The following is a 15,000-nucleotide window of genomic DNA, read 5'->3' on the forward strand; positions in this document are numbered from 1 at the left end:
ATAGCAAAACTCAATTTTCATTGTGGTACAATCGACATTATAAATATTGAAAATTAATATAAAAGACATGTCACTTTCTGAAATGGTCAGAAGTGGGTGGAGTAATGTAAAATATAATAATTCCTAATTTTAGCATTCTATATTAAGTTTGGAACATTGTGCAGAACTAAAACAACATATACTTCAGTGATACATGAACCAGTTCTTATGAGATCTTTCAAAAAGAGTAAATAACCACGTTTCACTTTATAAACCACTTTTTTCTTGGGCGTTGTAAGTCCTTATTTTCTTTTTTTGTAAACAAATCCATTGACACCCGCTAGAACCTACACTACTGTAGAAGATAAAATTAGAGTATTATTAAATATAACAAACTAGAAACACTGAAAAAAAGGGATCCTTTCTTGTAAGAAAAATGTAAACAACTTAAGTCTAAGTACAATGAGGTTGATCATGTGATCCTTGCGTGATATATGAAACGACTTTAAACTTGTCGATTTGAGGTTTCTTATCGGACGGTTGACATTATTATTTGAGTTGACGTAAAGCGTAGCCATTTTTTTTGGCACAAAACGATGGGCATACTAATTGAATGATTGTTATGACTTTAGGTTGAATCGTTGGCGAGTGGAAACCTTATATGTCCTACTAAGTGTTTATTATATAAATGAAAGGACGTCAACACTGAATGGTTATGAGTTTTTATATATGTTTTTCATAAATAAATCAGTAATCGAATATCATAGTCATGATATTTAGGATAAGATCTGTCTAGCATCTTGATTATATATTTGGGCGTTTTTACACCGATGCCGATTTGTTTCGATTAATGGGTTCAACAGTGTTTAAACTTGGCATACAAAATAGCAATATGGACACATTCGTTGAAAACTTTTAAATTGTTGACTTGCGGATGGCGATTTTTCATGTTTTTTATTTTGTTATATGAATGTTAATGTGTGATAAATGTAATCTTATTTTAAATAATAACATGCACATAAATAATTATACGTTAACATGCATAGATGACAAACTAGATAGCTACGCAGATACATAATAACTATTTGATGCAAAAACCGTTATCATACGCCTACCACGTGATACTTGAACTTTGTTTCAGCCCGGCAAAGACCTTTAGAATACATTATATATTCTATAGGTCTTTTAGCCCGGTCATTATCGGCGCATGTATACATGTACAACATATAAACAGTCAGCTCAATAAACGACATTCACCCGTTTTGACTTTGTATTAAGATTCAATTAAAAGTCGAGAATCCTTTGCAGGTCTCTTTTACACTCGTTGTCCAATTTAAACGTGCTTGCATTCTTTAAAGAAACCATCCGAATTAATACAATGATCCAATAAGTGCAATTTTATGTTGTTATATCGCAATAAGCAAAATGATCTTAACATATACTCACACGTAAGTAAGGAAATATTATGTAACGAATTGAACAATCGACCATACACGTATATATTTGATTAAATTGGTATAATGTCTTTCAATCTAAGTATTTTAATGTCATGTTTTGTTTATGAACTCTGACGGGATAGTATGTATGCCATTGAAACTACTTAACATGGGTGCATGTAACACTTGTTATCATGCGATGGCGATATGTTGGCGATATGGTGGCGACATGGTGGCGATATGGTATACGGATGCAACAGAAACATGTTCTTATGTAGACCAGTTTTTAGGACGCTACTGCCGGTACACTATATAGAACATTCATCAGATATCGTCAATCATCAACGACTTTCGTGGACTTGTTATGTGCTTTTAAAATGTATTAACATACACGCTAACATGATTATAATAATAATAATACATATTATAATATTAATATATCTTATTTACTTGATATATAGAAACACAGTCTTCAAAATGACAACCAAAAAATTATGTATTGCACACACAAACCTACACAGGGATCATCCTAGCCCAAAATTTTAGGGAGAAGTGACTTCTCCTTCCAATTTTATTAGGGAAAAGTGAGCCAACCTTTGATCAAACGCGTTAAGGTACTTTAATATTAATGGTTCACAATTAATAAACATACATATATCGAAAGAAAAAATATGCTGAAACACTAACCAAACATTTTATGTTAAACTGCCATGATGTTATAAAGATATTGCTCTCCTAAGAACTGTAAAACATGTGTTTTATTTGGTCAAAATACACATTTCATTAATATGTAATTACTACTTAAGCCAAGAGCCTGAGGATGTAGCATAAAGGGAATATACTGGGCAGAGCACTAACATATTGTTCTTTTTAAGTACTTTCTAGGTGCAATTTCTGATTAGTACATTGCAAAATATGGTAAAATAGACCATAATTTATTACACACATGTTTTGTTGCGGAGCATTTTGACGCAGAAGACAATAATGAGTGAACGCTGATACCCGTTTCGCCTTTTTATCATCACTGAGCAAACCAGCCACATATCGGTCGCAACGTTCTTTCATGTTCAGAACGTTTGAATGTACTTTGTGCTTGCGTGAATGCCACATACCGGTACTGGCTATTTCGGGCATTTCAGCAACTGTAGTATTGTGTTTTTCTGCTCGATATTTCTCACATTCTTAACCGTTTCTGATATTCAGTCAGCATTCCGCTACGAATTATATCCAATATTATTCCATTACCTCATACAAAATGATTATGCCTTATACACACTAGTAATAGGGGTACTTTTTTCATTTCGATATTAACTTTAGCCTTATTTAAGTTGTCGTACCCGCTCTAGTGCGTTTCTTAATTTTCGCCCGTTCCTGTGGTGCTGAAAGATTATTGAGAACGATGCCCTATAAGGTCCGTGGAGTCGCGGTCTGAGTAAACGGGGCTTAATGCATGTGCGTGCAGTGTCATCCCAGATTAGCATGTGCAGTCCGCAAAGGCGTATCAGTGACGACACTTTTCCGCCTTAACTGGATTTTCGTGAAGAACCGACTTCCTTTAAACGAAAAATACCATACAAGCGGAAAGTGTCGTCCCTGATTAGCCTGTGTGGACTGCACAGGCTAATCTTGGATGACACTTTACGCACATACATGAAGCTCCGTTTTCTCAGAACGCAACACACTGTAACGCAAAGCCGATTATATCTTATTTGACGTCAAGCACTGGCGATTGTCTTTGTTAAGGATATAAATGACTACAGCAAATAACTTATTGGAATTTAAGACATTGTTTCATGTTATTAGCTGTATAAAAAACAACATTGTATTTAACTGTTAAAAATAATCCTTAACGTTCTCAAGAAGTCTCAATAGTAATGTTTTGAAAAAGAGTGCTATTTCGTTTTTTTTTAAATCTTATGATATGTTCGTAATACCTCTTTAATAGACCCGCTTTTTGACATTATCAGTATCGATTTCTGTATGAGTTACCTCCCTTGATAAAATAAATAAAGATTGAGGCTGATGATTTTAAAGATGAAATTGCCTTTAGAGTCATTATTATATACATGGTGGTATGATAATTGCCTTTAGAGTCATTATAATATACATTGTGGTGTGATAATTTATCGTTTTATAACTGAAGTAACTCGACTTTGCCTATTTTGGTATGTTTCCAAGTTATTTATTCATAATTATATAGGTATGACGATCTCATTATAGCCGCTTTTTATAACGTAACAGTGATAGAAATAATTATGGTGTTAATTGCAAAAAAATCTTTTACCAGTCAAACGGGTGGTTTCTAGGGTGATGGGCGGTTTCCATCTGGTTGGTTTTTGACAAAATAAATCAACTTGCCAATAGAGAATCACATGCCAAAAAACGTTAAATATTTCCATTAAAATTGTGTCCTTTTGGCTTTTGTGTATATATGACAAAGATGTAAAAATAAATGCTATTATATCATTTTTCTGTATTATTATTCTGCCGCAGTACACTGTTTTGCAAAAATGACCAATGAAAGTACGACAATGAAAACATATCATATGATCACAAAAACTATAAATAAACCGTTTATAACGCTGTCATTTAACAATATTTCAGATTAAAAAAGGTTTCGTTGGAAAAAAAATAAACATTACCTATAATAAAATGATGTACACAAAAGCATTCACTATCTCCAATAAAGGATCACTGTTTACAGAATTATCTCCCCTGTCAGATCAACAGTTGGAGCATCTTTTCACACATTTGTAAAATTGTACATTTATCCAAAGGACACATTATGCAACAATTGTTTTTGATTTGATTATACTTTTTTCATGAAATACACGATAGTGACTCCCTATTGGTGAGACCCCCTTTTGGCGAGTTGACTGTATGGTGTTACTTCAACATAAACAACATAAAACCGTTATTGTGTAGTCTGCGTAAAACAATACAACATTTATTACAGAGTGAAAAAACATATGTGAAACATATCATTTATAAACAATGGTGTCATTCAAAGTTCAGCCAACAGGATATTAATTCAACGCTCTAACATGTTCCGGAAACCGTGTTTTCATATTCGGGCCGTAAAGTTGAGTCCGCCTCGACCTTTGCCCAGTTTGCACTCTACCCGTCTCCACCGATGATCGCCTCTTCTTAATAGGTTACATACCCCTAAAAGGAAGTGGAATTTGGGGGGTTACATGCAGTCAGTTTGCTACTAAGGGCATATGATGCAAGTCCAGGTGCATACGATTTTAAAAATGCATTTAAAATGATAAGTTTTGGTATCAGTTTCTGAAACTGATACCAAAACTTATCATTTTAAATGCATTTTTAAACAAGATTAAACACCATAGGATATATATCTTATACAAACTATAGCTTTTCAAAGAAGTCTTAGAATACTGTTAAATGAGTTACCCTCTTAAACAATTATTTATATTTAAAACGTTACACACATTGCACAAACAAGTCCATTATATGCATCTTAAATGGAGATTCACAAACACTAACACTGTGTTGAATAGTCAGAAAGTTCTGCGTAATGACATTGTTTTCATGACCACGTGTTGTATTGTGTACATTTTATTTCGCAAAAAGTGTAACTAGGAACGGCGCCGTACTGTCTTTTGTTCATTGTCAATTAATTCAATACACGTTAATTGGTCTTCGATATAAACTGGTTTTGCTTACAAAGCAATTTGCATCAATTTCTAATTTACGTTTCGTCGAAAGTGGAATGCCAAAATCGGAAAGCGTACGTTGCGACATTCTAAACACGAATGATAAGTGGAACAAGTTCAATATTTTTGTAAAATTCATATCTGTGTTTGCCAATTAACATATTTTGACAAGTTACAAACGGGTCATAATGTTCTTAATTGAACCAATGGTGCAGGCCTACTACTGTTACAACAATTAACAACTTTTGGCCAAACAGGGTCCAAGACGGGGTATCAACTTCTTTGCCGACATTCACACGTTATTGTAATCAAAACATCGTGACAATAAACAAGCACGTGCTCCAATTCAGCGCGGTCTGCCTAACCGTGAACAGCAAACGTGTTAAGATTGTCGTCTGCTACAATTCATCAACACACATCTACTGTGAGCCTGCGACAATTGTATTGGATAGGAGGCGGAGCGTTATTTGAATCGAAAGCTTTGATATGTCACGGGTTGCTATTTTCGGCGTACGGCCAATTTTCAGGAAGTACAGTGGACGTCATGGGGTTTTGTAATCGGCGTATGGAAACAATTATCGGGCGTAATATACGGCCGTACGCCGCTTAGTGCAAGCCCTGTAAATTAATTTTTATTAACTTAAAACTGTTTTGCATTAAATTGAAATCAAATCAATATTTTACAGATACAACTGGTGTTTTTTTTAAATTTAATTACGCGTAAAAATAAATGTTTTGATATAACTGAATTATGCATGAAATGCACAATTTCCACGTGAATAACATCGAGGTTTTCATCAAGTCTCCTAAGTAACTGTGCACGATTGTATCCGGACCGATTAGTGTTACAACTTACAAAGCCACTGAAATTATCGATTGATATTGACACATGGTTATTCACGCATGACGTATTCACAACCGCGCAAATCTTCGCTGATAATAGTCGGCTTAGAAGCTTGGTTAAGAGGCAATTAAGATGTTATCAATAAGGTCGCGCACGGCGGAAAACAGGACGGCGGCCTTTGAAAAGGGCAGCGTGGCGCTGATTTGCTTTGAAAGGGGCAGCGAGGCGCTTCAAAAAAGCGGCGTGGCGCCGCGCCACGCTAAAACGGCATGGATAAAACACTAGTTTCAAGGTACATGTGTTAGTCACAGGGCAAAAGGCCTGATTTGTGCATTTCTTTGTATGTTTATGGTTGCCAGCCTCAATAGTAGGGCATGGTGTTTGCATTCAAGATGGCCGTGCCGGTGTGTGTCAAAACCGGTGCTTTTGTTCTAAGGAATTATTTTGAGTTACAACGTATAGATTTTTTTCCAATGCAGTTTTTGTGTAAGCTTATGAAACCACCTTTCAAGTCATGCAAAGTGATATATTGGCTATACGCTCGGTCATGGTGAAATTTTAGATCAAAAAGGATATTATTTGCTCATGCGTAACCTAATACCAGATACTAAGATCGGTCCGGCACGGCTTGTTGTGGCTGTTTTCATCTTCTGACAGCATGTCTTCGAATGGAGGCATATAGGACATCTCATCTCGCACCTAAAGAGATATCGAACGAGATTTCATTAGTATATGTTTGATGGTTTTATAATTATTCATATAATATTTTTTGGTTTTGGTCGCGAAAGTTTCATTCCCGAGGTATATAGGATATTTCATTTCGCAACCGAAGAGATAACGAACCAGACTTTATATGAATATATTTTATTTTTCTAACCTACTTATATTATAATAGGTTTCGGTCGATTAATTTACATTCCCGAGTAAACACATACCATATATCTTTAACTATATTTAATTTCTTCGTATTTAATGTCGTATTTTTTATAGTATTTATAACCTATGATCACGAATGGATAGAAAAGATACCAGACACCAATACATTATCAGTTTAAGACACCATCGGTTTGAGTTTATGCTGCTACTTTATTGTTGCCATCATTTAAAAGGATACACTGCAAACTGTTGTGACATAATAACGTCGTGGCACCGAAATGAGTCATTGACGTAATAATAAGATATTTTTTTTACAAATCACATAACACAACAAATGAAGTACCGCATGATTTATCGGCTACTGATGATGTACCACGTGACATATCACATGCTAGAGTGTTTTTAAAACCTCAAGAATTATCACATGCCAATGAATGTGGTATTCCATTTGGTATACTTAGCATGATATATAACATTAAATTGCGCATGTATACTGAATGGGATGAAACAAAACATTCTAAATGACAATCAGCATAATATAACAAAACAGAGCTCGCATGATATACCTCGTGATACTTGTATATTAATCGACATGGCCTTTGCTTCATCATACTTCACAACTTGATATTGCATATAGACATAAGATACCACATCACGTTTAATGCCAACCTCCGCACAGAGATTTGACTGGAATCAGCATAGCTGGATCAAATCCCTGCCTTCATTACCAACCATGTGATGATAGTCCAACCACGTGGTACAATAATTTTACCGTTGCTATTTTTACTTTTTTTTAAATTTAGGTTATTTATTTTTTATTCTGAACAAAAACTTATACACTTTTTTCAAAATATAAAATAAAATGAGACTTCTTTTCATCCTATAATACTTAAACCAATAACATAACGGTCAACCAAATCTGGTAGGATTCTCTTGTCATGGCAGAGATTTATGTGAGAGCAAGGAAGACAACTCTGCGTTGGATATACCCCGTGATACTGGTATATCAATCGACATGGCCTATGCTTCACAACTTGATATTGCATAGGACGAAACACATACGATACCTCATCACGTTTAATACCGCGAGACAAAACATACGACCGACATATGAAAAAATATTCCACGATACCGACATAGCACGTGACAACTATAGAACAAACCAGTCAGTTCTAGTTGATGCTCAATATAAAAAGGTTTCAGACACACATAACCGCAAAAGAATGGGTGCGATCTCTAATTGGCTTTAAAACTAGAAGAGAAAATGACATCTTGAGAAATATGTACTACTTTCGACCACGGAGGGATTCAACTTGATTTAGTGGAATGTAGCCTTGACAAACTATTAAAAATACCCAGTTACCTACTTTTTCCGCTTTCCTAAACACCCGTATGAGATTTCTCCCTGCAAGTTTCTGAAGGTCTAGGTCACTCCAGCGACGCGCCACCAGCTCTGCGAACAAGGCGGGATACGTCGAAACGTCCTCTAAACCCTCGGGCAAGCTGTACGATCGATAAAAAATCGATTTAATGCGATATGCTAATAATTAATTTAAATAACGAAATAATGAACTCGCAAATCTAAATCGGTATTCAATAACTGTGCAATACGAATAGAAACTAGGCATAATAATATGTAATATTATTAATTAACTTTATAATATAAGACGAGAATGTGTTCAATTTGTTCGCCCCATACAAGTTGAGCCTCGCCAATAAAGCTCGAAATTCGCCTTATACGAGAAAAAGGCGGCCAATATGGAAAAACACGGCCAATACGGAAAAAGGTCGGCCAATACGAGATTCAGCCAATCAGAAACCAGGAAAAACTCGGCCTTATGTGAGAATCTAAAATTTCGACAATTTTGGACGCCATTTTGAAGTACTATGCTTAGTTTTGGTGCACAAGTTTAAATTTTTAAAAATATAATATTGCAGTTTACTTAAAGCACTCAGCCCCTAATATATATTGAGCTGCCTTTTTCGACAATAACAATAGTGCAGTGCAACCACAACAGTAAGGTTCAATATTTGAGCATATGTACATAAATAACAACTTGAACGTTTCAAGCTACGATTAGCGCCGACAGCAAAACTAATGCGAAATCATGGAGGATTTACATATTACAAATGCAATTCCAAATGGCGATAAGTAAGTTTTCAATCCGTATTGTCTTTCTGAGTTGTATTAAAAATAATCCGGTGTGGATGGAATGTTATTCAGGTAAATTTATTTTGCATAATTTTGCGATCTGTCAAATTGTGTTCCTGCATCATGTAATTTCTTGAAAGCATCTTTCGTCATAAACTAAGTTCATATGCTATCGTTCCTATGCTTTATCAGTAATATCGCCTTTATATTACAGTATTAATGAAATAATAACTATTCTTCTGAAATTAAATGCATGGAACATTTGTTTCCTCTTGTAACAATATTAAATTTTCGTTTTAAATTAACAAGATATCTCTTTAAAGGTATTTTGGTGTGCATAACATTTTCAAAGCATTTTGCATGGGAAAATAAACTGGGAAAAAGTTGTATACACAGAAATTTTGCTATTTTTCAAAACTTCATTTATTAACAAAAACCTGTAATTCGAAAGTTAAATTCAAGCTTTTCTAGCTGAATAATATTATAGAGTTAATTAATAAAATTGTCATTAATTAGTTAAATTCATATTGGCTTTGTTATTGAGCTTCAGACAGCCGTATAGTCCTTCGGCCTGCGGCCTCAGGCCAATACGGCTGTCTTTAGCTAAATAACAAAGCCAATATGAATTCAACTAATTAATAACATTATATTATCGTGCTATAAGAAGCGTGGAAGCGTGTCGTATTTTGAAATTTAGTTACAAATTATGCGCTCTCAATACATTACTAAAAGCCGCAAATTACTCACGATGGGACATACTCAAGATCGCACATAGCTTACGATAGGACATAACTCAAGATCGGTTATAACTCATGAACGGACATTACTTAGGATGGGCCATTGCTCAAGATAGAACATAACTCAATATCGGATATTTATTCAAGATTTAATACAGCTCATTATATAACATTACAGACGATAGAACATTATTTGCAATCGGACATTACTCAATATCGGACATTCCTCAAGATAGGATACTTCTCAAGATCGGACATTACCCAAAATAGAACATTACTCAAGATTAGACATTACTTAAGATCGAAATTTTTTAACACAATGCATTACTTAAGATCGGGCATTACTCAACATCGGTTATTTATTAAGATAGGACATTACTCAAGTTCGGATATTACTTAAGATCGGATATTGATTTGACATGACTAAAGACCAACCATTTAGCGATAATTTAACATTCACTTACCTCGGCACCCCGTCGTAGTCCGCCCCTATTCCCACGTAATCTACGCCTATCAAGTTCTTGATATAGTCGATGTGGTCTGAAATAGATATAAAGATATTAAGATCGTAGTCCGACCCTGTGCCCACGCAATCTACGCACATCGAGTTTTTGATAAAATAATTTGAAATAATAGATGTCAAGAACGATATAAAAAAAATCAACACAGCCTGCTAAAACGCATGTCCTAAAATTCCCTTCACATAAATACATGCTATTCCAATTGAAATGGGCTGAGGACAAATCCCTTGGAACTAACAATGCTGGTCAAAAAGAAAGGTGGGTAATTTTTGAAGGGTTGTTAATTAATAAGCTTTAATTTTATCAGTAGATGAGCGGTTTTTACAAAAGCTAGCTCATTCCGGGATAACGTCATGAAAAAAACCGTTCTATATGACCAATGATAGCGTTTTATTCGTGATGTTTCAAATTATTTAAATTTGCTGTCAATCTGTAGGATATTTTATTTTTTAAACGTATATTTACAATATATATAAAACTGAAGAGTAATCTTGTGCTTAATTCGACCTATTAAATTGTACAATTAATATTATACATACACAATTTGATTCGTAGAAAAAGCCCAAGATTAATACAGTTTACTACATTTAATCTGTTTTGTCACACGACTTAGCTTTGAGAATCTCACCTGCCACATGTTTTAACTTTGATAATCTCACCTGCCACATGCTTTAGCGTAGAGAATATCACTTGAAACGTGACTTAGTGTTAAGAATCGCACCTGTCACATGACTTAGCTTTGAGAATCTCACCTGCTACATGCTTTAGCTTTGATGCGCTGGTTCTCATTGGAGGACACGTGACGTATTTGTCATAAAAGTTGACCATGACAACACCGCCATTTTCCTTCTGTAAAGAAATTATCAAAGGGGCATTACATTATGGTCAGTACTTCCCAAATAAAGCTTATACTAAAGATGATTAAGGGACAGAATGCATTCAAAAGTTTGTCATAACAAAAAGAGAAAGAAAACAACATTTAAGCGGTTACAAACTTGTTAATCCTTCAAATGAGTATGCGCGACTGAATGTTTATTCTATAACGTTAATATGCGCGATTGCATGTTTTTTTGCAAGTAAATATTTGAGACCGTTTGTTTATTGATCAAGTAAATATGTGAGACCGTTTGTTTATTGATCAAGTAAATATGTGAGGCCGTGTCTATACTTAAAATTAATAAATGCGACAGCATGGTAGTTCTTCAAGTTTATATTTGCGATTGGAACGTTAATTTAAGTTGAAACACATATATAGACAGGTAAATGATCGATCATATATTATTGACACGCTATTAAAAGTTTCGTTTGCTTCCATTTTTACATTAAAACGAATCATTGTTATCCACACGCTCCGAATTGGAGCGGGGGGATTATGTGGTTATCTCCGCCGTCTGTCCGTCCGTCCGTTCTGGCCACTATCTTCTCCTACACTATAAGCACTAGAACCTTGAAACTTAAACACATGGTAGCTATGAGCATATGTGCGACAGTGCACTATTTGGAATTTTGATTTGACCACTGGGTCAAAAGCTGTGGCGTGGGGATACGCGTCGGCCGCGGCCGCGCAATTTCTAGTTGCAAACTGTTCTCTCCTGCACGCAAATCACGATTTTCCAAATGTCATTTTATACAGACGAATAATTGTAAGTTTAGTTTAAACCTATTTATTTTAGATCGATTGCATCGAAAGCATAACGCTTATTTTAAACGCTATCGAGTCCGTTTCCTTGGACTAGACCTTGTACCTGGCTTCTTTGGGGGCGATCTTTAAGAACGCTCCCACTGTCTGGATTCGAACCTTTGACCTCCTGATCACTGGACGGACACCATATCCACTACGCCACGGCGATTAATAGTGGACCTTAGTACCGCAACGTTGTCGTTTTTAATTACCAAATGCAATTTACATACAGAAAATTTGATCTCTCTATAACATCAAATGCCAAACTTTACTCGCCAGTTCCATTTTCTAAATTTGATAAAATTTAAAAAGGTTGCCAAACAAAAGAACACAACATCTCCAATATTCTTTTGCTCATCGATAGATGCTATTTTATTGCTTAGTGATAACTGAAAATATCCAAAATCAAAAACCATTTGAAATCACGAACTGTATTTGATAATAAGCAAATTGTATTGAGATTATATCAAAGAAAAGCGAATCTTATTACAATCACATCTTTAGAATGCTGTCGCTCTCATCATAGAATTAGCAGCGGTCTATTAAAACTGGGCTTAATGCATTTGCGTAAAATGTCGTACCAGATTATCAGGTGCAGACAGCACAGGCTAATCGGTGACGACACTTGCCGCCTAAACTCAATTTTGCTTAGGAAGAGACTTTCTTTTAACGAAAAAAACATAAAAGAGGGAAGGTTCGTCCCTGACTAGTCTGTGCGGACTACACAGGCTAATCTGGGATGACACTATACGCACGTGAATAAAGCCAAGTTTTCCCAAAACGAGGCTCCTATGTTTGATTTTCGCGCGATCGACTAAATATGTTTAGAATATTCAAACTCGCACGCCACAACCAGCCGAGGAAAATGCAACGAACTTTACCAAGAGGTGTAGCACGGAGTCTTGAACGTTTCGGAAGTGGTTACAGACGCTGAACGCCGACGAGTGGCTAAATATGACGGGAGCCTTGGATACTCGCAGTGCGTCCTCCATGGTTGCGTTGGCAACGTGCGACAGATCGATGAGCATCCCGAGACGGTTCATCTCCAGAATGACTTTCTGTAAAAGACATGCACGGGTGGATCTGTAAGAGACATGTACGGGTGGATCTGGAAGAGACATATACGGTTGAATCTGGAAGAGGCATATACGGGTGGATCCGGAAGAGACATATACGGGTGGATCTGAAGAGACATATACGGGTGGATCTGGAAGAGACATATACGAATGGATCTGGAAGAGACATATACGGGTGGACTGATGGTTGGATTGTTTGATTGTATAGTTGATTGATTACTGCGATTTTACTCCCTGTTTGACTGACCGAGTGGAAAGTTTGATTGACGGACTGACTGAAAAACTCTGGCAATCTTGGCAGAGTTATGTACCGAACTATTGAACGAGCACTTCACTTAATAATTTACCGACTTGTAGAGTATATTAGGCAGTGAGTGACTAGCCAAACGCATGATTGTGCACAGCGGTGAGTGTTACTGACAAGCTGACTTGACCCGACTCAATTTATGGCAAGCGTGTCCAATCTTAAAATGAACGCAGATCTGAGTGTTACTACCAAGGTCACTCGAACTGAATCTATACACTGGTTGAATAAAATTACATGTAAACGTTTGCACATGCATTTATACGCACCTCTCCGAATTCAGTAAGTCCGCCCAGTTTCGGTCCATCTACTGTTTCGTTATACGTGGATTCGTTGTCCATCTTCCAGTTGTCTGCCCTTTGAAATACAAATTGCAAGAGTTATATGCAACCTGAGCAATGACATTTGAATGGTTATGAGTAGACCTTTAGCTACGATTTTTTTACAACCTTCGTTAGCTCTGTAGAGGTATGTTTGAAGTACTGTATTAACATATAAACGGCAAAAATCATTATCCGATATGCTTGATTCACCATCCGTGGATATGTTTGACTGGTTCACAGCGTAGCATTGCTACGTTTTTTCCATCAATTGATTGTCACACATATTTGACTAGCCCCGAGCAAAGCCCTACATTATTACATATTTGTGACTGGTTCCGATTGAGCTTTGCTACGGTTATTTCAACCAACGATCAAAGTATTGACATGTTTCGAACAATGCTCCGCTACGTTGATCTCAAAATATACATTTGAATAGTTCCGGGCAAAGTTCACTTATTCCCATAACGTTTTCATGTTTTGAATACTTCAAATTGTTTGAGCACATTGAGCAGTACGATGGTTTGGAAAATTCACATGAAAATAGTTGGGCCACTTAGATCAAATTATTATGGGGAAAACGACGAAGAAAATGCATATGTAAATGCAATATCTGATTTTGAAAAGTATTACGTTAATGAACCCGCTGTAAAAGTTTATGACGGGAGCTTTAAGATTTTCGTTAACTTACCAACAACGAAACAACAAAAACAAACACTCAGCAAATTCACACAAGAAACGCAACCCCATTGGTGGATTTAATAATACTATTTCATGGATGTGTACATCTACCAAAACTACTTGGTGGCGCTAATAAGTTTAATACCATGGCGGTGTACCTACCACGGCGCGTTGCAGCTATGTGTTACTGTCGTGTATTATATCATGGTTGTGTACCTACCATGGGATGTTGCAGCTGTTTGTAACTGTCCTGTTTTATATAATACTGGTGTACCTACCAGCTGTGTGCAAATGTCATAAATCGTGTTACGGTGATGTACCTACCATGGGGTGTTGCAGCTGTGCGTGATTGTCATGTAGCGCACTCCCAAATTGTAAAACATTCTCAGGGTGCCCAGACTACTGTCTATAGAGTGGCCTCCTTCAAGACCGACTAGACTGGCCACCCGACCAGCCTTGAACGCATCTATAATACCTGTCACATACAATAGCAACACTATCGTCAAATGATGCTTTACTACTGTTTGTAGAGTGCGACATTCAAGACCCATTATACTGGCAACGCAACCTTCTTTGAATGCATCAAGACTAAGCGATAAAGTAAAAAAAAAAAATAATAAAGAAAAACTGATGCCAAAATAATGTCTGTAGAACGGCCGCCCTACAGACGCACTAAACTTGGAATCCGACCAGTTTTAAAAACAGATCCAATATTG

General features: G+C 36.1%; 1 protein-coding gene across 3 annotated transcripts in view; it reads right to left on the reverse strand.

The window, feature by feature from the left end:
* LOC127855499 (dipeptidase 1-like) overlaps nucleotides 1-15,000 on the reverse strand; it is an 87,624-nt gene that overhangs the window by 68,437 nt on the left and 4,187 nt on the right. Inside the window, exons 4-11 of one of the 3 annotated variants that reach the window (XR_008037571.1) lie at nucleotides 14,609-14,759; nucleotides 13,553-13,640; nucleotides 12,785-12,961; nucleotides 10,975-11,071; nucleotides 10,166-10,241; nucleotides 8,180-8,315; nucleotides 6,538-6,635; nucleotides 4,058-4,580 (exon numbers count right to left, since the gene is read on the reverse strand). Coding sequence is in view for 1 of the 3 variants with exons in the window: in XM_052391142.1 (XP_052247102.1) it covers nucleotides 4,571-4,580; nucleotides 6,538-6,635; nucleotides 8,180-8,315; nucleotides 10,166-10,241; nucleotides 10,975-11,071; nucleotides 12,785-12,961; nucleotides 13,553-13,640; nucleotides 14,609-14,759 (833 nt within the window). In the remaining 2 variants the exon portion in view is untranslated. Of the gene's footprint in view, nucleotides 1-3,215; nucleotides 4,581-6,537; nucleotides 6,636-8,179; nucleotides 8,316-10,165; nucleotides 10,242-10,974; nucleotides 11,072-12,784; nucleotides 12,962-13,552; nucleotides 13,641-14,608; nucleotides 14,760-15,000 lie in introns of those variants that run through there. The other 2 variants (XR_008037572.1, XM_052391142.1) reach the window with 2 other exon arrangements.

This window comes from Dreissena polymorpha, chromosome 13, assembly GCF_020536995.1.
Source record: "Dreissena polymorpha isolate Duluth1 chromosome 13, UMN_Dpol_1.0, whole genome shotgun sequence".
In the NCBI taxonomy this organism is placed as follows: domain Eukaryota; kingdom Metazoa; phylum Mollusca; class Bivalvia; order Myida; family Dreissenidae; genus Dreissena; species Dreissena polymorpha.